The following is a 22,689-nucleotide window of genomic DNA, read 5'->3' as shown; positions in this document are numbered from 1 at the left end:
GGAAGCTGAAAGAGATACAAACAAGACTGCAGCCACCAGTAGAAAGCTCTGCCCTGCAAGAGCTGTGGCTGGACAAGCAACTGTGATATGATACCTTTGTGCAGAGCTTAGGACACTCTGGAAGGAGATGCAAGCCCTGCAGCAGGAGCTACATAAAAACAGAAGGTTAATGGGGCTGCTGCAAGAAGGTGCAGGAATAAAAATCAGAATCCTTCATGTGGGTCAGGGACAGAAGAGGAGCACAGCCGTACAAAGCTGTTGACTGTGGATATGAATGTGGGATGGGTTGAGGTGGGAGGGGGTACTGTTCTGTTGTTCTTGGTGGCCTGGAGAGAGGGGGTTTAGGTTGGGGTGCACTGCTCTCCAACAAATGGTCCTTGAAGGGGAGGTAGTGTGAGTCAATGGGAAGTGAGTCAATGGGAAATTAGAGTGAATGCTGCTTGGTGCTGAAAATGTTGATTTTGTGTGTTTTGAGGGACTCGTGGTGGGTGCTGAGCATTTTGTGATCATACATGTCTACCACTCAGTGAGGGGGCATGGGGGAATTATATTTTTAAGCCTCTGTTAAGCTTGTCCAGGCCAGTTCCTTGCTGTGTTGGGCAGCCTTTAAAAAACCACCTAGTCTCTAAAACGGGACTAATGAATGGTGTTATTGCACCATGAATACACCACAACAGTTTACCATCATATTAACACCTTGTTTGCTTACTTAAGGCAATAACACATAACTTATTTTCTTTAAACTGTTTATTTACTGTATTATGACGATTTAATACTTGGTTTTCCAGAAATGCAGAAATGTGAGTGTGACGTACATATGGACAAATGTACAAACAGACACCGAATACGTTTCCAGAACCCATTCTAAAATATAGTAAATCATGTTAATACCAAGCGGTTTTTCTGCTACAAGCAAACCGTTACGTGTGACAAGTACATACGGTAATGAGAAACACTGTATTCCCGTCCCGGGGATTTACTTACCTGCAGAGAATACTGTATTTGGTATGGCTATATTTATGTTTGGTTTACTTTGTGTTATTTAAAGCTTTGAATGTGAAACGTATTTGTTAATATATATATATATATATATATATATATATATATATATATATATATATATATATATATATATATATATATATATATATTAGCCTAATAAACAGCAAGGCTAAAGTTGACTGATTACACGTTGCAAATGCAATAGAAGGTAACACCATCCAGCTGGTCTGAAGAGTCAGTTTTTACTGTTCAAGCGAATAAATGCGTGTGTGAGGCGGGGAGGGTGGAAAGCATTACAGTTTCAGGCTCTACTTTGTCACATGTAAGATGCTGTGAACCAATCGGCTACTGCCAATGGCCCCATTTAATACCAGCCTCTTTTTATCCCTGCTCAAAAAAGCCACACAGGGCTCTGCAGAGCAAGGCGATGAACACCGAAAATAGTTAGATTAAATCTTAATCTGAAGAAAACTCAACATTCTTCCTCTGCCTTGGAAAAGGGTTCTTTTGTTTATTTTATTTTTTTTATATACCTGAAAGAGGGACTGTGAAACAAACAGTGACCTCACATAAAATATATACACACAGGCAAGCCGAGATACATAGGCTACTTCTACATCACCCAGTCAGATTTGGAATATATCTTTGTGCTTTTCATACGCTAATCAAAACTTACAAATGTACTTGACATGTACCATCTATATGAAGTGGAAGTGCCTCTTGCTGGTGGTCAAGGATTTTTAAATTCGAGACTCTTTAGAGGCCAACCTGAGTTCTGACAGCTTGAAATTTTATCGAAAATGTAAAACTGGATTTTTTTTTAAAACTGTGAATGTTTTCTCTTGTGTTTATTGACAAAGAGAAAATTCTGTGAAAGTGGGATGCCCTAGGTAAAAAAAAAAATACTACCGATTTCCATGCGGAGACTTTTAATGTTTTTTTTTTGTTTGTTTGTTTTACGTCACATTTAAACAACTAATCACAATGTATAGAAAAACGTACAACTTCGTCCATGCACTGAAAACATATATAAAACATATATACTATATATGACTTTCTTTTAAACCAGCACTTTAAAGTACACACAGAGCTACATGTATTTCCATCATGAGAGCACAACTGACACTGAACTGTAAAGAAAGTAAATGCATCTCTAAGCCCTGTAATTTCTTAAAAACGTTTATTTCATTTTCGAAAAGAAAAGACCTGGACAGTTTGTTCTTCCTTCTTTAAAGAGTAAAAGATTTTAAATGCTGCATTATTTGAAATGAAAGTGCTGCAGAAGGAACATTAAAAGATCTAAAAATAAAGTACTGGTTTCTTCTCCGCAAAGAATCATTTGAACTTCCCACCGCAGAACGAGGAGGAAATAAATAACAGTTTTGACATATGGATGTGATTTTTGCTAAACAGACAGATGTACAAAGAACTGAAAAGAGACTCGACGCAGACTAAATGTTTTGCAGATTATTTTTTTAAAATTGTGTAAACCACGCTTCCCTGTGATACAGAAAATCAGACAGAACTTTTAAGAATGAACCGTCCCATGGCACCGACCTAAGCAACGGATGAAAACAGCAGTTAAATATATTTTAAAAGGACATCAAATGCTCAAAGGTTGATTTTTGCAAGTGACTCCTGGAGGCTGGACCAAGCTCGTTTAGTTATGGGATCAACTCTATTGTATCACAGTTTGGTCATCATCTTCTTCTCGATCCTCAGCTGCGTGAAAGCTCTGGTAAGTTTATCCTATAATACATACCGGGTTTTAGTGATATATCAGACTGTGTAGGGCGGAAAGTAGGGTTGTGGATGGTTAATATAGTATACCTGCACATTATTTCAACAGTGGTAAAAGTTCTACCAGACGCGGTTGGCTGCTGTAGAGTATAAAATATACTCCACCAGGTTTTGTTCTTCTTGTTGTTTTAGATAATTTAATTTAATTGCATCAACCACCTTTGTAGGTGGTTATTCCAGAATTACAGTATGGTAACTGATTTTTTTAAAGTCTTTGTAATTACATATTTCATTTCTGTAATATGCACCCATCTGCAAATTCAAAATCAGTGCTGGACTGGGTATGACATTTTTCTCTTCATTTTACCCTCAAAAATAGGTTTCTGGCTAGGGACTGCCAAGGACAGCACTACATTTAATATTGTACCAGTCTTGGCAGTCATCACTCATTCATTTCTTTTTGGGGTATAATAGAGAACAAACGCTTCACCCCGTCATTCGACATTGTTAGTAAATTAATTATAGGGTACCACTGAATTTGTGAGATGGATTGCTCATTAAAATCCTTAGCATATTTTTAAAGAGGAGATAATTATTTATTCAGAGATACCAGGGTATTTAGTAAGTAAGGGGTCAGATTGAGGATAAATGGGCAATACAATCCCCACTGTCTTTGATTTGTTGTTTCTAAACTTTTGGGCAAATGTAAGTTTGACATATAGATGGACACCCCCTATATATCCTCAAAATAAAATATTCTCAATAACCTATGGTTAATAATCCTAATACCAAGTGTCATCACAATTTGAAAAACCGTTTTCCAGATGTATGGAAAAGTGTGACATATGTACATTTGTACAACCGCCTCCATGCTATGTTACTGGGAATTTCATCCCCTTCAGACAATCATAAGAATGAACACATGGATTCACTTTGCGCTTTACCCTATTTAGAGGTGAAACTTATCATAGGAAATTTGTTAAGAACTGCTGGAAACTAAAAGGTGATGCAGTATTTATTGTAATCACTGCACCTTTACAGCTTGCACTAGCTCTCAGCTGATTCTTTTCAAAATGTGCATACTGTTTCATTAATGATTCAAATCTATTGACTGCAGAGTAAAAGCTATTTAATTCGAGTAGTGACGCACGCTCCTCTCAGTTCAACCCCGAATCTATTCAGTCATAAATGGATACCTGCTTTAAAACCAGGAACATTCTTCTCTTTTGAGCTGTCACAATACTTCATGATTCTCTTTTGTACTGCTGCTACATTAATCTTCATGAGTCTTTGTTTTTCATGTGTCATTAAAGATACTGATAAAGACACATTGTCTTCCATTTTCATCCTCTAAATGAAGATGTTCTAATTTCTTGGGTTAAAAGTCATGGACAAAGCCTGATAAAATATTTTATACTTGAAGAATTAATATATAAAATGTGTCTAATTTATTATAAAGGATGAAGCAAGTTACTCTGAAACTGGAGAGCTCATTAAATTAGTTTGGACTGTAAGGATTTTCAGTGAACAGCCAACTCTTCTTGTCAAACACCCATCCCAATACATTCAGGCTACAAAACAAATTAAAAAGCTATTTGTTTGAATAAATGAAAATACATATATTTTATGTATTTGAAATAAAGAAATAAATAAAAAAAACATCACTCTTTAACCCTCAAAATAGTTTATGGTAGTACAGTTTTCATATTACAAACAATGGTCAGTTTTGTGTGAAGAAATCCAATTCTAGAAAATATTGACACTCCCATGTCTGATGAGTTAAAGGCATATGTGTTGGAAAACAACTTTAGTCCTTTGGGATCAATCCTTGTAGAGGTTTAGACACTCTCTTGGGAACTGCAAGGTCACTGGTTTGCGGCCATTCTCAGACTATAACATAGGTATCATGATTTGAATTCTCAGAGATGGTTGCAGCTTGATGTCAAGAATGGGGTAAATCGACTTTAAAGCTTCAGTTGATGTGAACTTATATATATATATATATATATATATACAGTATATATATTGATTGATTTCCAATAATGTCTCATCACTTCAATTTTAAATTTAGTACATTTAATCAGGTACGTTGTCTGCATACTCTGCTCTACAGACTGTGCCAAGAGAGTAGGTACGGTATACTAATTGCCTGTCATTTGTTAATTTTGATAAGCCTACTTAAAAATGTCTGAACTGAGGTTTGCATACGTCACCGTTGTCATATTTGTTTATACATAAAAACATAAAACCCTTTCTTTCTAATATTTCCTACTGGCTGTACATTTATGATATTTTGTGATACTATTGCTTTGTAATTTATTTATTGTTTTATGTTGTTATGAAAGCTAAGAAAATAAATAAAACTTTTTGTCAAAAAAAAAAATATATATATAAAAAATAATTAAAATATAGTATTTTCTTTATTCATGTTCTTACCTGATAGGGGTCAAATGCTTTCTGATGACGTTTTTAGAACCTTCAGGCGCGAAGTGCCAATCAAGCCACAGACACAGGCTGCAGGTATTATACCCTTTCAGAACTTCTTTCCCGTCAAAATGCAGATTGATTATGCATTTTTTATTATTTGCATTTCAACATTTATGATGTTGTTGCAATTACATACGAATGCTAACCTTGGCATGCTAATGCTTTTCCGTTGTCGGTGTTTAGCTCTAGTAGAAGACAGACAGGGCAATACTAACAATACCCCAATGTTGTATACAGCTGTCGCTTCCAGTGAGCCCAGTCGTGCTGTCTGGGTCAAAGAAAGAGCTAGGGATAGGTGGTACATACATTTGTACCAAATTTATAGATGCAGATTGGAGAGAGAATTTCCGTATGATGCGAATGTCATTTGAAAAGCTATGTGAAATGGTAAAGCCATTTATGAGCCCAAAGGACATGCAGCTGTGTGTCAGAGACCCAATACCATTGAATATGCGAGTTGTCATGGTCCTGTACAAATTATCAAACTGTGCTGAGTACCGAGTTATCGCCAACCAGTTTGGGGTCCATAAAAGCACAGTTAAGAAATGTGTATATATGTTCTGCAAGGGTTTCGTGTCAGATGTGCTTGGTCGTATAATTAGAGTGCCAACAGAGGAGGAAGCAAAATCTATATCTTGTCGATTTGAAGATAAATGTGTCATTCCCCAAATAGTATGGTGTGTGGACGGTACCCACATACCTTTTTCAGCACCTTCTGATGGTCACCAAGATTTTGTTAACCACAAGGGATGGACTTCTTATGTACTGAAGGGTGTGGTTGACGATAAGTTTCTGTAAGTAGCATAATGGGTTTTATTGAAATTCCCATTAGAATACTTTAAATGTAACAATAGAAACTTATTTACAATAATCCATATTATACAAGTATATATCACCCGTTTCACTTCAGGTCAGGCACGATCTCAATCTTGCAGTAAATGCTGAATACGTATAGCACCTGTCTTTACAGTTTCTGGAACATCAATTGCTCCATGCCAGGCTCAGCACATGACGCAAGGGTTCTTCGTCGCTCGTCCCTTTTTGAAAAGGCTGATACAATTCCAAAGGTAAACCTGATCGGATTCACGTGAAAATTGAAATATCAAAACTACCAAATGGAGCATTGATATTTCAGTTTTCATGCAAAACCAATTAGCAGCCTTTTAAATAAATGGAACATATTAAAATTGTAGATATTATATACTTTACACATAATTATTTATTGCTAATACAAAATTGTGTAAGGAAAAGTTAGGTTTGGTAGCCTACTCTTGGTATTTTTACAAGATAAATCTAAAGACATCTAATGAACTTAGTATTGTCCAATATTGCTTATTATTATTATTATTTTTTATTTTTTACCTTAGTAGTATAGTATCTGAATTTTACCTTGTTTTAGTATCTCAGTATATCTTTCCTATACATTATAAATATGAGTGAGCTTCATTATAAGTTAGTATCCTGGTTATTACTGATTAGCTAAGCACTAGTTCATTTCCATGTACTGTAAATAGTTTATTTAGTCAAAATGCATGCTATGTTGTGGGTAACAGTAGATTTACTTTCATTCAGTGCACAAGACAGATAAATGGTCAGGAAGTGAGCCTACAGATTTTGGGGGATCCAGCCTATCCACTCCTCGAATGGCTGATGAAGCCATATCCATCCACACCAAGAACCACACCCCAACAGGAATCATTCAATGTGTATTTGAGTTGTGCTAGAATGTGTGTTGAAATAGCATTTGGAAGGCTGAAAGCCAGATGGGGAATTCTAATGAAAAGAAGTGACTTTCACTTCACCTTTAGTCCATACATGATTACAACATGCTGTGGACTACATCATTTCTGTGAATTAGAAAAATAAGTGGTACCCTGCACTTAGTTGCCACAGGCTGATTCAACAGAGCACAGGATACCTCAGTCAGTAGGTCCCCCAACTGCTTTTAATAGCAGAGCAGGAGTTTTGGTGCGTGATGCCCTATGTTTACATACGGCAGCTCATTTTCCTTTAAGACGACACCATTATAATTAGTTAAAAAATTGTATTTACTTACTCACATACTCAGTACAGCATGTTTTATAATGTTCTGCAACAGGTTCAGCTATTCACCTGTAGGTGACATTTCATAAGGGAAACCTTCAGTGTATTTTCCCCCTTGATTCTAAAGATAAAACACATGACAGAGAACAGACAGTTGTTGTAAAGAGATACTTGTTTGAAGTTTATTATTTTGTTGTTATTTTGAAGACTAGGAAATACAGTCTACTGTCATTTATTGAAAACAAATCAAAAAACATTTTCATTAAACAGCTTAGTTTTCAGTTATTTTCTTGTCTCAAGTTTTAACTCTGTGAACATTAAAAAATAAAAAAAAATAACAGTTTGTCTTTTATGGTTAGCTCACATTTTACCAAGTTCTTTTTTTATTTTGTTACATAACTATATATATATATATATATATATATATATATATATATATATATACAGCTCTGGAAAAAATTAAGAGACCACTGCAAAATTATCAGTTTCTCTGGTTTTACTATTTATAGGTATGTGTTTGGGTAAAATGAACATTTTTGTTTTATTCTATAAACTACTGACAACATTTCTCCGAAATTCCAAATAAAAATATTGTCATTTAGAGCATTTATTTGCAGAAAATGACAACTGGTCAAAATAACAAAAAAGATGCAGTGTTGTCAGACCTTGAATAATGCAAAGAAAATAAGTTCATATTCATTTTTAAACAACACAATACTAATGTTTTAACTTAGGAAGAGTTCAGAAATTAATATTTGGTGGAATAACCCTGATTTTCAAGCACAGCTTTCATGCGTCTTGGCATGCTCTCCACCAGTCTTTCACATTGATGTTGGGTGACTTTAAACCACTCCTGGCGCAAAAATTCAAGCAGCTCGGCTTTGTTTGATGGCTTGTGACCATCCATCTTCCTCTTGATCACATTCCAGAGGTTTTCAATGGGGTTCAGGTCTGGAGATTGGGCTGGCCATGACAGGGTGTGACAATGTGCCCCGCCCCTGTGTGCATATTATGTGTTGTATGTTGCGTGCGTGTGTTAATGTTGGTGTATAGATTGGTACACGGGATATAAACGGGTCTGTGTTTCACGTGTATTTAAAAAGTGTAGATTTGTATTTAGGCACGAGGAGGGCACAAATCACTTCACGTGCTGGTTAAATGTAATATGTGAGCACGGGGTTGCACAGAATTAATTCACGTGCTGGGATTCAAGTGAATAATTAATTAGTAATTGAATCCCAGCACAACAGTATATATAGATGCACGTTCTTTCACTCAGGGTTGGGTGTTCGGTGAGTGGAGAACGGGATTGGAGACGGAGGTAATTGTGAATTGGAAAGCGTAAATATAAGTGTTATCTGCTCACCGTGGTTGTTTGTCTGTCTAGTCCGTTTTGTTCGTCTATTTATTTTGGCCTCAAGTGCCGTGCCCTGTGTTTTGTCTGTTCCAACCTTTTATTTTCTGTTCTGTTTATTAAATGCTGAGCGAAAGCATTCGCTCAGCTTCACCAAACCACACCTCTCTGTCTGTTTATTTCCTGCTTCTGGTCTGACGCCACCCACTCCGGCCGTCTTTGTGACACAGGGTCTTGATCTGGTGGTCCTCCATCCACACCTTGATTGACCTGGCTGTGTGGCATGGAGCATTGTCCTGCTGGAAAAACCAATCCTCAGAGTTGGGGAACATTGTCAGAGCAGAAGGAAGCAAGTTTTCTTCCAGGACAACCTTGTACTTGGCTTGATTCATGCCAAAGCTGCCCGATTCCAGCCTTGCTGAAGCACCTCCAGATCATCACCGATCCTCCACCACATTTCACAGTGGGTGCGAGACACTGTGGCTTGTAGGCCTCTCCAGGTCTCCGTCTAACCATTAGACGACCAGGTGTTGGGCAAAGCTGAAAATTGGACTCATCTGGGGGTGCTTCAGCAAGGCTGGAATCGGGCAGATTTGTCTTTGTGAAGGACGCATGAATCAAGCCAAGTACAAGGTTGTCCTGGAAGAAAACTTGCTTCCTTCTGCTCTGACAATGTTCCCCAACTCTGAGGATTGGTTTTTCCAGCAGGACAATGCTCCATGCCACACAGCCAGGTCAATCAAGGTGTGGATGGAGGACCACCAGATCAAGACCCTGTCATGGCCAGCCCAATCTCCAGACCTGAACCCCATTGAAAACCTCTGGAATGTGATCAAGAGGAAGATGGATGATCACAAGCCATCAAACAAAGCCGAGCTGCTTGAATTTTTGTGCCAGGAGTGGCATAAAGTCACCCAACATCAATGTGAAAGACTGGTGGAGAGCATGCCAAGACGCATGAAAGCTGTGCTTGAAAATCAGGGTTATTCCACCAAATATTGATTTCTGAACTCTTCCTAAATTAAAACATTAGTATTGTGTTGTTTAAAAATCAATATGAACTTATTTTCTTTGCATTATTCGAGGTCTGACAACACTGCATCTTTTTTGTTATTTTGACCAGTTGTCATTTTCTGTAAATAAATGCTCTAAATGCCAATATTTTTATTTGGAATTTGGGAGAAATGTTGTCAGTAGTTTATAGAATAAAACAAAAATGTTCATTTTACCCAAACATATACCTATAAATAGTAAAACCAGAGAAACTGATAATTTTGCAGTGGTCTCTTAATTTTTTCCAGAGCTGTATATATATATATATATATATATATATATATATATATATATATATATATATATATATATATATATATATATATATATTCACATTAGTGTGCCTGCTTAGTAACTAAGGGCTGGACCAGATCAAAAGTTTGACTCACCCACTAATTGCAAAAATTTGGTTCTGATGGTGGGTTCCCTCTGGGGTAGAAGGAATAACTTTCTGACAAACAAAAAAGACGCCATCAGTACCAGGTTTGTAATTTGCAATTAGCTGGTGGGTCATACTTTTGATTTTGTGCTGGTACTAAGTCTCTTTATATATCATTGTAACAAAAAATATTTTGATGAAAGTTTTGTTAAACCAGTGGATCTCAACCCTGCTTCTGGAGGACCCCTGTGTCTGCTGGTTTTGGTTCCAACCAAGCTCTCAGTTAATTAATTGAACCCTCAATTGAACTAATAATTTGCCTAATCAGAGCTTTTTAATTATTCTAAACAGTTGGAGATTTCAGCTTACATATACAGTTGAATAAGGAACTTGAATTTTCCATCTTTCATAAGCTAAACAATTGAAAAAATGTTTAAAGCTTTAGCAGTGAGTATTCATCCGCATCTGTAGTGCATGTGGTAGATGACATATTTACAGAATTGTGGAAAGGTTGCATGTTACGACTAGATGGTAATGGAACTGTGTTACCATGTGTATATTGATTACATACCGAACAAGATGGTCTGACAGCTGCTGGTATGTGTGTATAGACAGGGTGTGCGTTTGAGTAATTGAAATGTTGTGAAGTGTCAACAGGTCTTTGGAAAAAGGAGGCAGTATGAAGTGGTGTAGCTACGCTGGCCTGGGGAACACTAGGCTGTGGAATGACTCTCTCTAAAATGCTGAAAAACGGTGTCACGAGTCGCTCGGTAACACTGTTCGACGATTGCTAGAATTGTTGCAACAGACATTCTTCCCAGTCTTGCTGCTGTCTTCTCTGTCTCTCCAGCCGTCTTTGGTGCTCCATTTGGGTCTGTGCAAGAAAGCTGTGGTGCTCCCTGGACCAGGCACGTAGCGTTGAGTTCATTCTTCCCAAATTCCGTTTTTTGGTTCTTTCAGCTGTAAAGATAGTTTAACATTATAATAGGGTTATAATATTGGTTATCGTAACAGTTTTATTATTATTAATAATATGAAATTTGGTAATTAAAACAGTGTTACCAAATGTAATATTATTAATAATAATAAATATTTTTTGCACAGAACCAATTATTCATCCTATTCCATCCAAAGCTCAGAAAATTTGGAAAAAAAAGATTGTTTACAAAAATTATAAAAATCAAATTTTCCCCCATTCAACATTATCTGTAGCATCAAATATTTTATTTGTAGTACACTACCAGAAATAATTGCACATAAAAAATGTGTTGAGAAGTCATAGTACAACTGTAATAATGCTGGTTAATGTCTTATAAATATGATATACACACACAAACATTTATTATTACGTACAGGTATTTCCACTCTGCTGTCTTGCATTGTCCCTTTCATCTGTAAAGCCTTCTTTATGCACTACAAATCCTGCCCCTTCTTCATCAGGAACCTGGAAGTCTTCACTGGGAACTCTTCTTCCTCATTTCTCCTGTCCATGCTGGTGTTTACATCGTTTTGACTGCTTTCTCCTATACATTAAAAAAAGGAAAAAGTTTTATTAACCATAGAAAACAAAGTAGTAAGTTTGTCATGTGGACATTAACATATCAGAATGTACAAATCAACTATCACGCCATATAAAAAGGCAGATCGCTGCACAATTAACATCATAACAAAAATAACAATAAAAAAAACATTATTTAATTATTAAAATGCATGTGATTTAATCAACTTTTTTATATATAAAGCATAAAGCTTGTGTTTACCTTCGAAAGACTCAGCATGGCCACTGCTATCTGAAGACATTTCTTCTGGAAATCCTATGTCAGTGCCTTGGTTCGGAAGGACAGCAAGCTGTTGGGAGCCAATTAATTTGTGTATTTGCTCATAAAACGTGAAGCTAGAAGGCTTAACACCACTTGTTTCGTTATTTTTCTTTGCTTTCATGTATTGTGCTTTCAAAAGCTTCCATCTCGTTTTCACTTGGTCGACAGTTCTGTTGTATCCAGCAGATGCCATTTTTTCCACCACTCTTTTGAAGAGGTCGTTGTTTCTGTGTTTTCGTCCATCAAGGTGATTTATAATTTTTAATTCTTCGAGACATTTAATTAAAAAAACTGTTTCCTCGTCCCTCCAGTAATACGTTGCTGCTTCCTTCTGACGAGACATCATGCTAAACCGAAACACACACACGTGCTGATGTGTAGGACTGAGTTCTGCTTTTGGTACACATGCGCATTGCTGAAATAATATTGTAATCCGATCACTGCGTTTACAAGGCAGCGAGATTGGATTTGAAAAGGATTTGAATCGGGTAACCCACGTCCGCAAATCCGATTATCTGAAGAGAAATCCAATTCCCAAATCTGATTGCAGATTGCTTTTCAAACCATTCAGGCACAATTTTGGCATGGTGGATGGATGCAATGTGGTCTTGAAAGTTGCCATTGCCATCATGGTGCAAGTACAGCATTGTTATAGAGACTTGATCTTCAACAATGCTTAAGTAAACTACGTCGTCCACTCAGCATTCCAGATTTGTCAAGGGGCCCAGGGTATTCCAGGAGAACATACCCCACACCAGGGCAATAACAAATCCAATAGACAGGTCCCAGTACAGTGGCCAGGCAATGTATGTGTGTATATATGTATATAGACTACATGGTATAATATATGGGTCAGAATATTTCATCATACAATATATAACTCGAGTTGGTTCTGAGCTCTACATGCATTACCAGTTCAAAACCAACGAGTGCCTTAATTAAACTGACTTGCAATATTGAGGTGCATCTATTTTACATTACAGAATACATAAAGTACTGTATCATGGGCGCTGCTTGCATAATCCTGTAATTAGTCATGTGACAGCATTTACAATAAAGTATGTGCTGCATATTTCTGGTGTTTCTACTCTGTGTTTGGATGCAGTCCATTTTTTTCTATTGTAAGCAGATTTTATCCAAATTTACCATATGAACACCTTTTGTATTTATAACATTAGTGATATAATAAATTGACATGTTACAGTGTGGGCCTTAGAGGGTGTTTATTAAGTGATATTGCCTGTCAGCGAAGGTTATACCTTGTGATAGTTGACTGTGACAGTAGTTTTATGCATCCAAGCCAAAATGACAAAGATCATCGCAATTATAAAGATACAGATTTGAAAGGTAATATATGAGAGTCCATTTCGAAGGCACTGGATAAGCCTGGTATGTATGATTTATTGCCATATATGTTGAAATACCGTCAGAGAAGACACTCATAATTACTACATCATGTTGATGAATATGTACTAGTCTTTATAATAGTTTTGTCAATATCAATTTTTTATAGATTTATTGATCTGGCAGTTTTCCAATCAGTCGCATCACCTATGTGTCGCTTCTAGTGCGTATAGTCTTGTCATTCTGAAAGTGTCTTGTCGCCCAATGAAAAATCTGGTGTGTGGTGGCCTTAGGGCTTTACCATATTGATGTAGCTATGAAATTACTTTTTAGCTTCACCTCATATAGATAAATACCCACTTCATATTTATATACCTATACTTGGACCTGGAACGATTCACCTTGGAAGGACTATATTAAATGATCTATTGCGTGTTATTTATTGTAACCTTGGGTGTTATTCGGGGATCAGGAGCTAGGGCTCCTCCCCTGTTCTGTCCCGCGAATAATATCTGCCAACCTTCCTATTTAAACCCCAAGTCATGCCCTTGTTTTGTCTTGTGTTTTTTGTTTTCCACCATCCTCCCGTCCTCCTCCACTATGTTGCTCCTCCTCTGCAACGGTCTCCCTCTGCTGGGGGGAAGTGAAGCTCACTTCCCAACCTTAGAGGCCCAGCCACGCTGGCCTCGTCCTCCACCAGGAAGGTTCTCCACGAGCCAGAGGGGACCCCTGACCAAATCTATCCTTTCTCTCCTGGATTCCCATTCTCTGCAGTCCTTGCTCCTGTCCCGTGAATATTTATCACGGTCAAAACGGTAAAACCAATGGTTCAGACCTCATTTCATTCCATGCATTAAGATCAAAGTGTGTCTTGGTGAACAGCTTTTTAAAGTGAAATTGCCCGCCATTACATGGTGGTTAAGAGCTACAGGCCACATAGATATTTATCTTTTTTTAATAATTGTTCTTTAGTTAGAAATTAAATGGAATCGTACAAATTAAAAATGTCAATCTATCTCCATGGATGTCTTTTTCTTTAAAATCACATAATTGCGATTTGGTTGGCCGCAACCAGAATGCCTTCAAAGCCTCAGTCTTTAGTAATGAATGCAGCCGATCAACAGTTTCTAAAGGCCAAGTCACCTTTAACCGTTTTTTATTTGCATCTCAAACAAAAACTGATATGGTGTGCTGCCTCCTAGTTTACACTTACACTAGTTTGCTCAAGTAGGTCACATTTAGGACATATCAAACTTAAAGTATAATTTACAAACAAACACATTTTACTGTATGACTAGTCACACCGATTAACACTATGTACTGTTTATGGAGATATGACGCCTGCCACAGGTTAAAGTAAGTGTAAACACTAAGATTGTTTTAGGCATTTTTTTATTTAATTTGAATGCTTTCTAAATGACTTGTACTTAAGCTGACAGGCTTCCTAAAAGTAAAAACGGCAGGGTTCATCATTAACCATGGCCCGGCGGCCCGGGGCCGGTAGAGATCGCATTTTGGCCTGTAGTTATGAAGCACCACAGGCCTGACCGGGCCGGTAACATTTTTTAACTGTATAATGTACGTAGTATATTGCACACGGCTTCCATTTCACGAACCAAGGAAAATTAATTTACAAACCCATTTTTTAAAACACAACCCCCCCCCCCTCCGATATGGATTACATCATATCCAGTCTCACAGTAGTAGTTTGCAAGACAGCAGGTGTTTGTCTGCTGTGACTGTAGTGAAAAAAAGACGCACCGATGGATATCCAGATATGCCGCCTGAAAGCTGGACAATGAGATCGAATTGTCAAACTTTTTGATTTGGAATACTATGTGTACAGGTCAGAAATGCCATTCAGGACTCATTGGTATTAGCAGTAAGATTGGTGCTGACTTGAGAGAAGGCTACACAAGTGACAACGCTCTGAGAAGGATTATTTTTATCATGATTATCGTTTTAATAGTTATTATTGTTAGGGTTAGTATAAATCAGTTAACCATATGGTAACAGCTCGGTTGTGGGTCTGCACGCCAATGCGTGCATTTTAAATGTCTGAAATACTGAAATAATGCAATAACATTGAAAGGCTTTGCTTAGCCGCTTTTTCGTTGGTTACAGTACACATTAGAAACATATGGTAATTAAAAATCATCATGAAATTATATATATATATATATATATATATATATATATATATATATATATATATATATATATATATAGTGCCTTGCAAAAGTATTCAGACCCTGACCAATTCTCTCATATTACTGAATTACAAATAGTACATTGAAATTTCGTTCTGTTTGATATTTTATTTTAAAACACTGAAACTCAAAATCAATTATTGTAAGGTGACATTGGTTTTACGCTGGGAAATATTTTTAGGAAAAATAAAAAACTGAAAATCTTGCTTGCATATGTATTCAACCCCCACACATTAATATTTGGTAGAGCCACCTTTCGCTGCAGTAACAGCTTTAAGTCTTTTGGGTTAAGTATGTACCAGCTTTGCACACAGTGTCGGAGTGATTTTGGCCCATTCTTCTTGGCAGATTTGCTCCAGACTGTTCAGGTTGGTTGGACGATGCTTGTGGACCGCAATTTTCAAATAGTGCCACAGATTCTCAATGGGATTGAGATCAGGACTTTGACTGGGCCACTGTAGGACCTTCACCTTTTTGTTCTTGAGCCACTCCAATGTTGCTTTGGCCTTGTGCTTGGGATCATTGTCCTGCTGAAAGGTGAATTTCCTCCCAAGCTTCAGTTTTTTAGCGGACTAAAACAGGTTCTCTTGCAGTATTTCCCTGTATTTTGCTCCATCCATTCATCCTTCAATTTTAACAAGATGCCCAGTCCCTGCTGATGAGAAGCATCCCCACAGCATGGTGCTGCCACCACCATACTTCACTGTAGGGATGGTGTGTCTTGAGGCATGGGCACTGTTAGGTTTGCGCCACACATAGCACTTTGAGTTTTGGCCAAAAAGCTCTATCTTGGTCTCATCTGACCACAAAACCTTTTCTCACATCGCAGCTGGGTCACTCTCATGCTTTCTGGCAAACTCCAGACGTGCTTTCAGATGGTACTTTTTGAGTAATGGCTTCTTTCTTGCCACCCTCCCATACAGGCCAGTGTTATGCAGAGCTCTTGATATGGTTGACTGGTGCACCATTACTCCACTCCCAGCCACTGAACTCTGTAGCTCCTTCAAAGTGATTGTTGGCCTCTCTGTGGCTTCTCTCACAAGTCTCCTTCTTGTTTGAGTGCTGAGTTTTGAGGGACGGCCTTTTCTTGGCAGTGCCTGGGTGGTGTGATGCAGCTTCCACTTCCTGATTATTGATCCAACTGTGCTCACTGGGATATCCAAACAATTGGATATTATTTTGTACCCTTTCCCTAATCTATGCATTTGTATTACTTTATCTCTAACTTCTGTAGAATGCTCTTTGGTCTTCATTTTCCTTCAGATTCACAGCCTGACCAATGATCCTTCAACAGTGGGGTTTTTATCCAGAAAATGTGACAGCAACTTTAATGGTTCACAGGTGGAGGCCAATGGTAAGGTAATTGTGTCCTCGTTAGGGCAATTTCTTTCATCGGTGTAAACTGGGAGCTTCCACAGTACAGGGGTTGAATACTTATGCAAGCAAGATGTTTCAGTTTTTTATTTTTCTCAAAAATATTTCCCAACATAAAACCAATGTCACCTTACAATAATTGATTTTGAGTTTCAGTGTTTTAAAATAAAATATCAAACAGAACGAAATTTCAATGTACCATTTGTAATTCAGTAATATGAGAGAATTGGTCAGGGGTCTGAATACTTTTGCAAGGCACTGTATATATAATGGATTCCATAGCATACCGAAAGATATTGGCCATTCATCTGAAACCCTCTGCTACAAAACTTGGTTTAAAGTGCAACTGGACGTTCCATCACAACAACGATCCAAAGCACACATCAAAATCTACTTCAGAATGGTTAAAGAAGAATAAAATCAAGGTTTTGGAATGGCCTAGTCCCGATCTAAATCAGATTGACAATCTTTGGTATGAGTTGAAAAACGCTGTGCACAAGAAGTCTTCACTGACAAATATCCTAATCGTTTAAAGAGGTTATTATTGCTAAACGTGCCTCAACTAGATATTAATTTAATTATGAATACTTTTGAATTAGCATTTTGGGAGTTTTACAAAAAAAAATGCTGAAATAAATAATTGTATACACCTGTTTCTTGTAACTGTTTTTTTCTCATCCACAAAAGCAAAGCTTTTGCTACAATTATTTGTTTTCGACAATTTTTTTTAAATTATAAATTTCCACTGGGGTATGTAAAGTTTTGACTACAACTGTATATATATAGGGCCAGTTAAAATTGTATCCGGGCCAGTAAAAACATTACCTCAGTGGCCCAAGGGGCCAGTAGTTAAAAATCTAAATGTACAGTCCTGAAATCTTGCAGCTTCTTGGGACAGCGTGATTGACATAAAGAACCATTCTTTTTTTAAAGCTTCAAGAAATCTTTCTAATTGAATTTCATATAGCATAAACTGTTTTATGGGTAAATGAAAGCAGTCTGTTCTGTGGCTTTGAGGAATGTGAACTATGTCAGTTTAACCAGAGCAGCCAGTACCGAGGCCCTCTGTTCCTGGGGGTCCTGTACAATTGCACCTTTTGCCCACTAATAAGACAAGTCCTGTTTCTTTATGATTTGATATTTCTCTGTAACAGGGGAAATCTGTGCAGACTCTGGCGCATGCGTGGTTCTGCAGGAAGAGAGCAGCAGCCTCGTAAGATCTGCCTGTCAATCATGGCAAATACACGGAGAGGTTGGGAAAGGTGTGTTGGCTTTCCCTCTCTCTGAGTGGTTGAGAGGCGGACCTTGGGGGATTGCTCGGCCCATAAGTACTGTGCTTGGTTATGCATTCGGGTGGCCATGACTGGGGAAACCCAGTGACGCTAGCTGAGGAGGCGAGCATAAATTATTATTATTATTATTTATTTCTTAGCAGAGGCTCTTATCCAGGGGACTTACAGTAAACAAACACCAGGCAAGATCGCCAGTGGTTGGAGCGAGAGAACAAAACAGGCAAGCACGGCTGAGGAAGACAGCCAGCCTTAAATAAAGAAAACGATAATTCAAATAAATTGTTAGAGGGGAACCTTGGCCACCTCAGTGTATAGTGCATAGCAAAGCGTAGGACGGAGACCTGAGCTGAATGGCTTAGCGGCAGTGGGGGCACTGCGTAAGCAGCACTTCATTTTGTAGTTTTATTACTGTGTTTTATTTTCCCTTTTCATTTCGCCTCATTATTATTTTGAGCATCTGTGAGTGTGCCAGACTGTAACCTGATTGTACATGTGTTGGTAACCTTGTGGTCCTGATTACTGTTGCCGGTTATGAGGCCACAGACAACAGCGCCCCCCTGCGGGCTAAAATAAATCAGTGCACCTGAGTGGTGTTTCAAATACAGTTCTGTCCCCTGTGTGTCAGTGAATTGCCCACCACCCTTCCACGTAATCTTATACAGCTTTTAGCTGCAATATCACTGCATTGCTATGCTGTGTAACCTCTAAGGTGCTGTACAGTGAGCTCATATGTGAGCAGCACAGTTGGAGAGAGGCAAGAAAGCATAAAATAGGTCTAATTATGATGTGGATGAATATTACATTGAACAGTGTTCCTAGCAAGGAAGTTCTCTATTGAAAAGTATACATTTCACTATTGACATTTCATTTCCAGGTTCTATAGCTAGTTTGTACATTTTGTGTACTTTTCTTTTTGGGGGGAATGGAAACTTTCACTAAAGCTTGAGAAAAATAATCTCAAAGTATTCTTTCATTCCTTCAATAAATGTTATATGTAAAGTAAATATACACACACTCCAAATGCACATCACATAAGTAGCATATTGTAAATGGAAACAGTTTCAATATTCATTTCCATTGAGCTATTTTAACATTATAATATAATCAGAGAAAACATCCCCAAAACAAAAACAAAAATAAATAAACAAACTGGTTTAGAAAGAATACAAGAGATAATTACTTATTCAAGAGCAAGGTTAAGGTGTCAAAAGGGTTAGAATCAGACCCAGAGGTTTGGCCCAGGGAATCTCAGAGGTGAGGCCCAGCTATGACTGGATTTCCAAGACAGGGTGGTGTAGCGCAGACCCCCAAAATCACCTCTGTTGCAAAGCGTCAAGGATAATGTTCGATTTCATCTTCAACAACCAACGAATACTATAACCTTCCCTCAAACATCTCCATGTACTCTGTCTGCCTGACTAAATGTTGTAAGATCAGCACACTTTTCAACAGTCAATCAGGTCTAGCCCTCAATATACCCTGAAGTTTGCAAATCTTGTAATGTAATTTTACTCAGATGCTCCTGTTTTTTTTTATTTTCAGATGCTATTCTAAAGACTTTATATGTGCTTTGCTTGTTTTTCACGAGTCAGCACAGTAAAGAACTTGAAACCACGGACTTAAACATAGTGTGGGTATTTACATTTTTTAATGGAATAGCAATTTATGTTTCAGTATTCAACATACATTGGTGTTTCCTACTGAAGGTTGTTATCCTCCAAAGATTTATGTTACTTCCTCTTGGACAATCCTCTGTTTTACACTGGTTTGTGCTTCATAATTTCAAGAAAAAAATACCTTGGTGAGACACTGTGACCTGTCAAACTGATTATGTTATGATACTGAAAAAAACATTTTGTTGTCATTGGTTTTTTTTATGTACAATGAGATTATGACCAAACAAAATCACGTACACAAACAATGAGAAAGACAACAGCATTTTTCCTACCCTTAGTGAGAACACAGTGCTGTATTTTAATTTTATCAGTGTCTAAAATGAATAATACATTTCCTAATCATTAACACATAATTGCCAAGATGTATTATTATTATTATTATTATTATTATTATTATTATTATTATTATTATCAGTAGTAGCCATTTATAGCCCTATAGATTACATTAGAACTCCCAGAGTCTTATTGGGGTAGATTTTCAAAGGTGATTAAATTTTAGCAAACGTCGAAAGTTACACGTCGTCTTAGACTACATTTTCGTCGAGATTTTCAAAAATGACTGGGATGAATGACGTTCGGCGACGTCTAAATTTACTATTCGTGGCATCGACGCCCAACCTCTCTCATAGGTTAGCATCGGAGTTAGACGTAAAAAGAAGGGAGTGATTTTCAAATATTTAGACATTAGTCAGCTAGCCGTCTATGTAAATTACTTTTGCATGTTACAGCAGATCAACGGGAAGTGATGCGTTTCATCTAGGTTTTATGTTGCAAATCAAAGTGCAGTGCCCGCCTCTCCCGCTGCAGAAGGAAAGAGAGCTGACAAACCCACTATAGTCAAAATAAAAGCATAGATGAGAAAGACGAATGCTCTGCTCAAAAGGTAGTCAGATGCAGCCTCAGAAAAACAAAATAAATATGGAATTTGTTTTTCATTTAGTAATGACTGTCTTAATTGAGACGACTTTGTTTTGATATTAGATAAATATCTCACCTTTTCATTTATGATACTCTCCATGTATTTTAAAAAAGCATCAGACCTTGCATTGGAACACTATTGAATTTTTAAAGTACAGTATTTTTTCCCCCATGCAAAAGGGACAGAGAAAATAAATTTGTGTTATAGTGCAACTTAATTTGAATGAAAACTTTTTGGTATGCTGTACCCCGTAGCAATACATAAATACTGCTTGATAATTTACTTAAAACCTTTTGAATGTCTGTTATTGCTCAGACTTGAGGACTTTTTCGTTCTTATTGATCGCATTATCAACATGGTACTGTTCTGATTTTTCCACATTTATTTCCTGTAATACAAACATGAATGTAATTTTGGGTAAACTCCAACTAATGTGATGAAGTGTTGAGAAAACACAAAAAATGCGAATTTGGGGAACATAAATTAACGTATAATCCCTTATGACAGGAATTCTATGATTTTACTCTAGGAATCTTATAGTAAAATGTATTTAATTGGGACATACTATAGAGAAATAATATATAATTCTATAGTAAATATTATACAACACTACAGAACAAAGCAGTACAAACAGAAATACTATATAAATATGATAGGATATTATAGGAATACTATAGGGCACTATAAAAATCCTATAGATCATATAGTAATACTATAGATTTTTTTCATAAGGGATGAACTATATACACAGAAACGTAATTATTTTTCAGCAATCAGTACATGATATTTGTTTAAGATAAATGTAAATAATGTTCACAATCATTAAAGCCATTACAACACACCTGTCTCCCTCTCGTCAACTCTCATCTCTTTCCACTCTCAGCTTTCCATTGTGTTCTTGCAAGTGACAGCAGCAGGCACCTTTTTGTAGATGTGCTCCACACACCATTGGTCCAGGTCTAACTTTAGATGCCTAAATGACTGTTTAGACAGAGTCTAAATGTTTGAAAATCACATGTAACTATGGTAATGAGCTAAAACCCGACTAGACGCCGATAGACGGGGCAGAGCGTCTAAGGACATGAACATGGGAATTTAGACGCTTTAGAAAATCGCTGTTACACTAGACCCCGTCCAAAAGTCTAAAAAGCTGAGTTACACCCATCTAAAGTCCTTAGTCGCCTTTAAAAATCTACCCCATCGTGTACAGCTGTAAGATTATAAGGTTTATTATGTACAGATCGTATTGGCATCTTAACTGACTTCATCACAGCACACCAACTGGCAGTTTAATGAAAATGAAGACCAGATTTGTGCTACTTTTTCAAGCTATTGTAAATGGCTACTACTAATTATAACAAATAAAGTACACCAAGGTGTGCAATAAAAAGCCTGTAATTGTATCTCAGGCTTCTGGTGACATGGATCCTCCACCTTCGGGTCTCGTCATTTATCTTGCCATGAGAGTTTATTCCTTATATTATTATTTTTGTTGTTATTGATGTTTTATTTTTTTTAACTGCCTGTTTTGTCACGTGTAACAAAAAAAAAGTTTATGTTTATACGTCATGCTTAGGGAATGAGTAATGACTAGTTGTAGTGATTGTGAGAGTAAAATGATTAGAAATGGAACCAGCATAAAAGATTTGTGAGCTATTTTTACACCTAGTTTAAGTGTGTATTTCAAATAGATTTTTTTGTACCTTTTATTGTTGTTGTGGACTATTTGGCTGCTTTCAGTATAGTTGCTGTTCACAAGTTTTCTAATGTGACAGTGTAGGTACTGTGAAACTCAGGAAAAAACTAAATTGCAGCACTTTGATAGGCTGAAACACTTTACAGCATATTGATGCACAGTCGTTATAAGCATGAGCTGTCGGTGTGGTTCAGTTGTGCGTACCATGTGAAAGATTTCTGGGGGCGCCCCTGACTGTTGATAGGGAGTTGATCGGGGCCTGTTTTAGATTAAATACCCTGTTGTAAAGATATAATGCCT

At 37.2% G+C, this 22,689-nt stretch overlaps 1 protein-coding gene across 1 annotated transcript in view; it reads left to right on the top strand.

Annotated features, from left to right (window-relative positions):
* The first annotated feature begins 1,413 nt into the window (after nucleotides 1-1,413).
* LOC117435253 (parathyroid hormone/parathyroid hormone-related peptide receptor-like) overlaps nucleotides 1,414-22,689 on the top strand; it is a 121,275-nt gene continuing 99,999 nt past the window's right edge. The window contains exon 1 of the mRNA XM_059017858.1: nucleotides 1,414-2,740. Coding sequence (XP_058873841.1) covers nucleotides 2,669-2,740 — 72 coding nt within the window. The 5' untranslated portion in view covers nucleotides 1,414-2,668. The remainder of the gene's footprint in view (nucleotides 2,741-22,689) is intronic.

This window comes from Acipenser ruthenus, chromosome 3 (assembly GCF_902713425.1).
Source record: "Acipenser ruthenus chromosome 3, fAciRut3.2 maternal haplotype, whole genome shotgun sequence".
Taxonomy (NCBI): domain Eukaryota; kingdom Metazoa; phylum Chordata; class Actinopteri; order Acipenseriformes; family Acipenseridae; genus Acipenser; species Acipenser ruthenus.
Note: the sequence above shows the minus strand (reverse complement) of the source record. Positions and strands in the feature narration are given on the sequence as shown.